We start from the raw sequence: 9,619 nt of genomic DNA, 5'->3' as shown, positions 1-9,619 counted from the left end.
AAAATTTGGATGCTGCTTTGCAGAGAAGACAAGCAAACCCAACGGAAACAGCGTAATATAGCCTAGGTAGGCCTTTGTCTGAGTGATTGCCTAAACCTTCGACCCTATACTTTGCGGGAAAATGTATACTTTCGACCCCTCCCACATTTGAAGGAAACTGGGCTTTGTTCTTTGCGCTTCATCTGTAGGCCTAACAGATTCAGGATCGAGTACGTCTTACAGTAGGCGTAAGCTTAAAGATAGAACCTGAACTGACGAGACACTGAAGATACTTGCTAAATGCAATATTGTGGGTGATATTTGTGGAAGTTGCGATGGAACCCTACAAATCATATTCCACAAAATTAAAAAAAAACCTGGCATTCTACATATAAACTGATGTTGTGGGACCGAAGTGACTAATGTAGCAGTGTGCACTTCCCTTCCCACCAACCGTTTACTGAGCTGCTGTCACAACTATTAAGCCTTTCAATGCTGTAATCAGTTTTCCCACCAAAATTTTAGTGCAAAATTTACTAATATTTATTTATGAATTTTTCTGTGATTTCTTGATAATTTTGGACCGAATGGACATCACATTTCATTGGCTACAGTTTTTATCAAAATTTTGGCAAAAATCTGGGGGAAAATGACCTTGGTATATTTTATGAATGTGACTAAAATTGACTTTGGCGCTCCGAGGATTATAACCCCAGCACAAGTATTACAAGCAGCAGCAGCACAGCCTCGTTTTCAACGGTGATCCCGGAAGTGATTTCTTCTAAAAGTACAGATGCACAAAGGTCTTCTGCTCCGTCGTCTTCTGGTTATTTGTGCGCCTTGCCTAGGGTGATGGCTAGTTTTTAGAGGTACTACAGATAATACTCTTTTGCTTCCAGTGGCTGTTCCCCGGCGTCTTGTTCTGATGTTATTAAGAGTGCCCTAGGCTAGAGTCAAAGAACTGTCCGATCGTGCAGCTCTGTATCATCTGTATGTAGTTTACTGTAGTAGTAGTAGCATCAGTGCACAGGCTTCCCTTGATCATGACAGCACATTACCCCATGCTCCATTCCATTCAAAGTCAATGCCATGGACACGATGTAAACTAAATCGGGGCTTTCAGCAAGAGACCTCAAAACCTACCGAGTTGAGGCCATTGAAGCTCTATGCACATGTGGGAGCACAGGCACTCGACTCAATGCAAGCGAAACCGTCACTGATACAACCAGTAATTATTATAACTGGTCGCATCAGTGACGGTGTCGCTTACATAGAGTCGAGTGCCTGTGTGTGGAAGTACCAGTGGCAAACTCTGATCTTCACATGGAGCTGGGATCAGGTGTTGTACTTGTAGACTTAAACAGCCAAAATGTCATGCCATAAAATATTATTCTTCTCTTCTCAAAGTTCCATCCGCTTTTAAGTTTTAATATTATGTGTTGATGATTCAAATTTTTAAAGCATCCTCCCTTGGATCCAAATAAGACCAGGACATTGGAGGTGCTATAAGTACAGACATGTTTCATGGCAAAAGTTTTGCCCAATTTTTGTCTATTAACAGGTGCCTGTCAATAGCTGGATTCTGTCTATTGACAAGCGCTGGTCAATAGACACTACGGAAGTTTTACCAAGGACATAAAAAAATGAAGGCCATGGAGCTGGGCCATGGTTTTACATAAACTAATGCTAACTGTGTAACATTTTATAATGCGTATGGCAGTGCATAATTGGTGTTAATCATGTCAAATTACTGTTTTGTGCAGACAAAAACGTACAAACATGGGACATTTATCGTTGGAACTTGGACCAGTCAAATTGCCAATGACAGGAAACTAAATGTTGAAATGCTGAAACTTTGGGACTTTTGAACAATTATGCATTTCCATTTTACAAACAGTAGAAGTTTACTGCTGATGTGCAGCTGGCTCGGAAGGTTATATCTGATTGGTCGATTTTAATGATTCACAGCAACTTAGGGAGTCTATTGTGTATAATTGAATGATAACGTTAAGGCAACCAATTGGATGACAGCTTCCAAGATGCTGCACATCAGCCTGGTTTATATACAGTCACTATGCAGTACTACTCATGTTGCCATCTGTGAAAGCTGTCATTTTCATCATTATAGTATTTTTTATGTATTTACACTAAATGGTTAAACTACGATTCTGGTAATTTTTGATAAGATCTGAAGATATGATTCTGAAGAAGGCTTCAAGGCTCTGCCTCTATGGGCTTGTGAGGTTCTTACTTGTTAGGCTTTCAAAAGTCTGCCATACCACGGTTACTCTACCCTCCTGGTGGGATAGAGTAACCGTGACTATACTATTATTGAGGCGTTCAGGCTGAAGCCTTCCATTGAAGATGGGTGACTGCACAAAAGAAAATATGTCATCATTTTCTTTATAATTGGATATGTTGTAGGGTACGGAGAGTAGACAAGATATATGATTAGAAAAAGCAGTTTCCTGTTTTATCTTTTAAGATACATTGGATAGAATGCTATATACTCTCTGATTTTGTGCAGTTGATTAAGAATGAAGCATTTTCATTTCCTGCAGCGTAGTTTTAAACAATATTACAAGGATATTTTCTTGCATTTCCACATACAAACCAATGACATTGGTTGATAGTGCACATTACCAATAGGCAGTCCCTTACCTGAATACGCATGCAGCTGTGAACCTTTGTTGTTGCCTGCAGAAAGTTATTTTTATGAACACAAAAGTGACAATGCCCTGGCATTATGCGACAAAGTGCAACCAGCACCACATCATCAAGGTTGATGTAGTTAAATTGTTCTGCAATATTCAAACTATGAGGCTTTTTATGAACATCCAATCTAAATCTTGACCATTTGCTGCCCAGTAGTAAAATGCCATTTCTCCCTGAGCATGAGCAGTGATTTTTTCTTGTACACAGTAATTTTGCTTGCAACAACTTGCCCTTATCAACAGTTTGATGACCACTTGTATCCAGCTCGTGCAGAGTTTGTCAGATTGGAAGAAATTTGGTACGGCAAGTAAACAACAGGTTCTTTGAACTTGGCACACTGTTTCTAACTGGTGCCAATTGTCTCTGGTCATTGTCACTTTAGGTCCTCAGAGATGTGTGAACCGATGAGTCAGTATATCCTGTGGAGATAGGTCTGTGTAGTCTTTTCATAAGTGGCGTTTACTGCATTAAGCAGAGAGAGATGGGAGTGCGAGGCCTACAAAGCTACATCGAGAATCACTGTCCTGAAGCCATGGTTCAGGTGAATCTACCAACTGTAGGACATAGGTGAGCTAACCACATCCATAATGCCATTCTTTTCATTGCAGTGGGTCAATACTTTATCACCTGCAGTGCTCCGTGACAGTCCTCTGACTTGTGGTTGAAATGTACGAATTTCTTTCACCTGGTGAATCCCGATTAAACGTTGCATGATTTTAGCCATGCCCTGGTGTGGATAACCTAAAAAGGAAATATAGTTTTACAATGTCCAAGCAGAGCCATATTGCCAAACTTTGAAATCAGTTCTCATATGAGGATCAAGGGTATTTATTTTATTAGTAGTGCAGCCTCACAGTGACACACCTGTGAATTTATTCCATGCAGTTTATTTGCATAAAGGTGAGTCATGATGTGACCAATTATCATGAAAACACTACACAATGTCGTCACAATTGGTTGATTGCATCTCTGATTTCCTTGTTGCTTCATCATTGTCCACCAGATATTACCGACAGTACAGGAGAGAGGCTGTACTGGTGGTGGATGGAATGAGCTGCCTGCGGAAACTCTACCACCCTGGAATTCCATGGATATTCGGAGGGCAATGGAAGGAATACATCCGAGAGTTACAGCACTTTCTCGACTCTTTCAAGAGGGCCAGGATCAAACTGGTGTTCTTCTTTGATGGTAGGGTTGAAAAAGATAAGAGAGCTGTTTGGGTGCAGAGGCGTTTGGCAGAGCGTGAAAAAGTCGCCAAGATTTTTGAGTATGTAAAGCTGGAGGGACGGGAACCACAAGATGATAGTCTGTGCATGATACCTATCAATCTCTCAGGCTTCACCGTGTTAGCTCTGAAGAGTTTGGGTGCCACAGTGTACTGTACCACAAAAGAAGCCGACTTTGAAATCTCAAAGTACTGCGGAGATCACCAATGCCTTGGAATTCTGGGCCAGGACACAGATTATATTTTCTACAACATGGGAGAGTATTTCTCGAGTCAGTACCTTGATACAAGAAGCCTTATCACTGTCAGCTACTCCAGAGAAGTTCTCTGTCGCAAGCTTAGGATTCCCATATCTCAGCTTCCGTTGCTGGCGTCACTGCTTGGTAATGATGTCATTTCACGGCCAGATCTCGCTGATTTCCATCAATACTTAGCCAAGGGCAGAGTTCCTGGGTTTCCCAGACTTATACAGATTGTGGCAAATTATGCAGCTTACTTTGGCGACAGGCTCTTGAGTGACAAAGATTTTCGAGACTTGGACTCTGACGTTTTCAGAGACTCGTCAAAGTTTGGACTCCTTCGTAAATCAGTGAGAAGTTACTACCTGGAGGAGGAGACGTGCCATTCAGTGGGTTGGTCTACACCACAGACAATAAATCAGTCAGTCTTGGAACTGGCAGAACAGCTCCACTTGAATGCTGAGAATGTGCCAAGTGTGTTAAATATAATGGTCACTGCCGAGGTAGACTCCGGTGTATCCTTTGAAGATGAGAGTAGTCCGTCCCTGCCATCATCAGCGGTGCTGTTGAGGCCCATAAAACAGCGCCAGTACGGGCTGACTTATGGAGTAGGGAGAAGAGACAGGAATGGATTTGGCGAACTATCTTCAGAGAAGGGTGGGACCTCAGCACCAGGGGTCAGGGGTCAGAGAGGCTATGCAACAAATGACATCAGGGGAGAGTTGATTCCTGGGAAGAATGCCGTGCGGGAATGGAGATTTCACAAAGGGCATACTCCTCACGAGCCGGAGATTGTGCCTGCACTGCCCCTAGATAGGTTGCAAGGTAAGTCTGTCAGCAAGAGACGTGACAATCTTCAGCTGAGTTAATGTCAGAGAGACAGGTGCTTTACAAGGTGGTTGAGAAGAATTGGAACCAGAGTTTGTTGGAAAGAGCATTGCATCTTTAGGATGTCATCAATTTCATCATGAGTTGGTTATGCAGAGAAATCAAGTGAAGTTGCATGGTCAGGGAGACTTCTGCTTATCCACCCATCTACTTTATTCCGTCCTTTTTGCAAGTTCCTTGATGTGTTGTCTCTGCACAGTGCATGTGGCAAGAGTCGAGATTTGTAGACACTGACAACATTTTTCGTTCATGACTCATAACCTAGGGAGTCATTGGGGGTTATGATTGGTAGGGAGCTAGAGGGCCCTTGCAAAAGCCCTGTTTGTTCTTATCCAAAAGTGTGCTTAACTTATACTACTTATGTTACTTAACTTACTTATCTTAACTCATACTACTTGCATGTCTAGATAGATAACTCTTGTTCTAGCAGATTCTTTAGCATCATTTGAAAAATGATAATCACTCAATATCCACCTCACTCACCAAATTTTCATCATGATTTTGAATTTTTCAGAGCAATTTATATTGTTGCCTTTCCACTAATCTAACTAAAAACTCTGAGGACTGATGATAATGATGACTAGGAACAGTGTTTTGTATATTTATGTCAACTTTGTTTTCATGAAATCTAATTTAAGGTAGAATGCACTTCAGGGACAGATATTCAGACTCTAAAACTTTTACAATGTATTTTTGGTCTATCACTTATGAGGGCTCATTTTGAAGCTGATGAAGTAAATAAAGTTTTTTCCAGCTTATATTTTTAATAAAATCAAAAATTGTATTTTTGCCCATGGACTTAACATAGGTGTTTTGGCCATTTTGAATTTAAAGTGAAAAAAAGTATTGGGTAAATGCATGGTGGCTCCCTACTTTCATTCTTTATTTCGAAAGGGAATGGTTTGAAGTTTCTTTGAGGAAAGTTTGGTCACAAGTTTAAGTCTTTTCAATTTTGAGACGCGAACTACCTTAAAATGATGTACATGTACAAAGCTAAACAGAAGTAAATGTATGGGCACTGTGAAAAAGTCAAACGTGAGCGGCAGACCGTTTCTATATGAGTCTATTGATTAAGGGAGACACGTACTGTTGATTTGCTGTTTTCGTTTTTTTTTGAAATTTTATCAGAAAATGCATCACAACTCACCGTATGGTCACAACTACACAATTGATGACACCCTATTCTAGCAATTAACTTTGAGGAATATTTTTTCCATCACCAGCCTGGTGATTGAAAGGGCTTTAAGAAACTATTCATCAAGCAACAAATAAACAGTCCTATCAGTGAGAATGCAATTTATGTGGGAGTCTATTGTTCAATGCTTTTCATCAAAACATTCTGAGAACATGGGTTTTTTCTGAGTTTGGTTGGCTCAAGTTAAATTTGTCTCTTTAAGAGGGGGTTTGAATACATAACAGTGGTAGCTTTGACATATTTGTATTTTTGGGGCAATTTTTCCCATTTTTTGTCAAAAAATCATTTTCTCCCAAAGTATTTGTTGGATTGCTTTGAAACTACTCTTGATCCTAAGGTTGTCTTCTGTCAGATGTGTTAAAATTGTGGTGAAAGTTTTGTATTTGTGTTTTTGGGGCAATATTTTGTATTTTTGGTCAAAAAATCATTTTTTCGGAATTAATATTCTGATTACATTGAAACTTGGTGTGCATGTACCTAGAGGCCACCTTAGTTGAGTGACTTCAAATTGTGGCGAAATGTTTCGTATTTGTATTTTAGGGGCAATTTTCCCCATTTTTGGTCAAAAAATCATTTTCTCTGAAATCGCTTGTCCGATTGCTTTGAAACTTGGTATGCATGTTCACAGGGGTAAACTTAGTTAAGAATACTCACTCTGGCCTGCCACATCAAAACAAATGTGAGCCCAGTGTCATTGAGGGTATGTTTTTAATAAGTGAACATGAAATAGTACATCAGTTAACCCTCCCTCCGCGGCATTTTCAAAGCAGCCTTATCAGATACAGAACCAATCTCTGCATGCAATGCCAGTACTTTTAGAGTCGTCCGTGTCAGGCAAATACCAGCAAAGAATTATCAAACGGAAAATTATTCAAAAAGGTAAGGGTATTGCTGCTTCACAGCTGCTGTGACCTTTAATTTGGACCAGGGTCCGCACGCAACCCCCTCGTAAATTTTGCCTGAGAAATTAGACCCAAAAGTTTGTTCTCTTGTAAATTTGTTGTCCGGTCAAACAGTGTTATCACTGAGCTAATAAACCGTTCACTTGTCAAAAAGTGGTTTTGCCGATGATAAAAGTACTTGTGCAACAGTTGATTTCAGTGATGTGGCAATACTTAGTACATATAGAGAGGAAAATAAAAAAAGAAAAATGTCAGTAAATGAAAAGGGTTGGAAGTCTGCTTCCTTAATAATAAAATATGAGTCCTCGAAAGGCAATCCTCATATTTTACATACAAAAGGAACTTCTTCTTGTCGAAGTTGAACTGTTCAATGGGAAAGCAGATGATGTAATTTGACTGAATTTTCTCAGTTATAAGCTCATTTGTTCGATTTTTTTTTGCGTATAGCATTTCATTAAAAAAAAACCCAGACAACATGTCACCAGATGAGCGGGTCCTGATACAATGCCTCGATGTAAATTACAAGGTACAGCCCTTGTTGGTTGGGGTCTGCCTTTCAGATGCAAATGAGCTCATGAATATTCAAGAGGCACATTTGGCGATCTGAGATGCTGGTATTCATGTTGGTACCAGTTAAAATGAGTTATATGGTGGCTGAGTTTTTTAAAAAACAACAAAAAAGGAATATTCACTGGAAAAGGATCATCCTCATGTTTGTTTTTTTTAGGTTGACTCTCTTTTGTACTCAGTCTGTGTTGAATTCTCATTGATACATCTCACATCGTTTTCTGTGGCTAAAGTTTGAAGTCTGTATAAGGAGAGGGAAATGTGCCAGTGGATACTGACCCAGGGGATGGTGTATAATGATGAAACACAGGCATTGCTAACTCATTTTGTTTGCTCTCAAATCCTTCCACCTTCAATGAAAGTTTGGAAGTTTGAAAATCCGACACTGAAATTGTGAATTTGTGATAAACTTTACTCCAATGCTACAAATTGCAGAAATTTGTCATCGGAAGTTTAAACTGTTGACAGATTTTTAGACAACAAACATTTCACAACATCTAAATGGTGATTGTTGTATTAGGTGTATAAATGATTTCAAAGTTTTAACCATTGCATAGAGTCAGTGCCAGTGTTGGCGCAATTAACAATATAGATCTGAACCCCCCCCACCCCTCTCAACAATGCAAGAACATTTGTTTGTCGTGTGGTTACTTGAATTATCCACAGCTCCGAAGAGTGTGCCATGATAAAACACCAAAGCACAATGTGACAATTAATGTAGATACAGTCAGCACACATTTGACCAATCAGCTACACAGTGACTCTGACTGTTTTTCATCATTGTTCTACGAGGAAAGGACGCATTTCAATAACTTTTTTTAACTATTGAAAAATTTTGATGAGTTCACCAGCAGAGTCCGTAACCAGGGCTTACATAGCCACAGTGTCATAATTTTAGATGAACTTTTATGAAATTATCCACTAACAAGTATAGATTCTAGAGCTGCTGACAGAATAGTTTTAATAATAATATAATACTAGGTTCTTATATAGCGCACATATCCACAAGTACATGTGATCAAGGCGCTTTTACAATTATTATTACCCCTGGTCACTGGACCTAATATGATACCACTCAACTCCCTGGGGAGCAAACAACAGCTCACATGTGCAGCCACTAAGCGCAGCAGAGCTAAACGCACACATAACAACCTCTGTCCTACCAGGTACCCATCACTCCTGGGTGGGGAGAAACAATGAGGAATAAAGTGCCTTGCTCAAGGACACAACACCACAGCCATGCCGGGGCTCGAACTCACCATCCTTTGATCGTGAGTCCACTGCTCTAGCCACTGGCCCATGATGCCTCCATTTGTGATTCCTCACCGTTCTGGTGATTTTTTGACGATGCTTGTCATTTAGGTTCCATAAATTTGTTTTTCTTTTGGTAAGATCTCTAAACGCAACTGAAATTCTCAAAATGTAATCCTTCGGTGCTAGTGGTTCAGTGAAATAGTTATTCTTTTTATATTTCATTTTTGATTTGAAAAATTTGTGACTATCATTACCTGTTTTACTTCAGCTTATCACGCTTATTTCTCAGATTCATATGATGAAACAATTAACTGCCATTAAAAGAAAGGCCGTTTGACTGTGACAATGAACTCTACCCTGACAAGACTGTGAAATAATTTGTCTTTCATATTGCCCTAGAGGGTTCGTCTCTATCTTTTCGTTATTTCTATTTTCTTCATTTTGTACAGCAAATTGAGATGTACAAAAAGATATCTCTCATAAACTGTATTGGTCCCACTATTCCCAAGTCACGGCCATAATCAAAAGTCTTTCCGTGATGCACAAACCTAGCTTCATTTTGTGGATATCAAACTTGTACCGTAATGTTTTCTTCTTTGTTATGAAGCAGTCGGTTTCGGCCAGACCATGCCGAATTGCAACATGAAGCCATGCC

At 39.8% G+C, this 9,619-nt stretch overlaps 1 protein-coding gene across 4 annotated transcripts in view; it reads left to right on the top strand.

Moving 5' to 3' along the window:
* The first annotated feature begins 717 nt into the window (after positions 1–717).
* Positions 718–9,619, top strand: part of LOC139149829 (constitutive coactivator of peroxisome proliferator-activated receptor gamma-like) — a 29,663-nt gene continuing 20,761 nt past the window's right edge. For 3 of the 4 annotated variants that reach the window (XM_070721825.1, XM_070721823.1, XM_070721822.1), the window contains exons 1-3: positions 718–848; positions 3,077–3,261; positions 3,698–4,983. In XM_070721825.1, coding sequence (XP_070577926.1) covers positions 3,176–3,261; positions 3,698–4,983 — 1,372 coding nt within the window. In that variant the 5' untranslated portion in view covers positions 718–848; positions 3,077–3,175. Of the gene's footprint in view, positions 970–3,076; positions 3,262–3,697; positions 4,984–9,619 lie in introns of all 4 variants that reach the window. The other variant, XM_070721824.1, reaches the window with a different exon arrangement.

The sequence above is a fragment of the Ptychodera flava genome, chromosome 14 (genome assembly GCF_041260155.1).
Source record: "Ptychodera flava strain L36383 chromosome 14, AS_Pfla_20210202, whole genome shotgun sequence".
Classification (NCBI taxonomy): Eukaryota; Metazoa; Hemichordata; class Enteropneusta; family Ptychoderidae; genus Ptychodera; species Ptychodera flava.
Note: the sequence above shows the minus strand (reverse complement) of the source record. Positions and strands in the feature narration are given on the sequence as shown.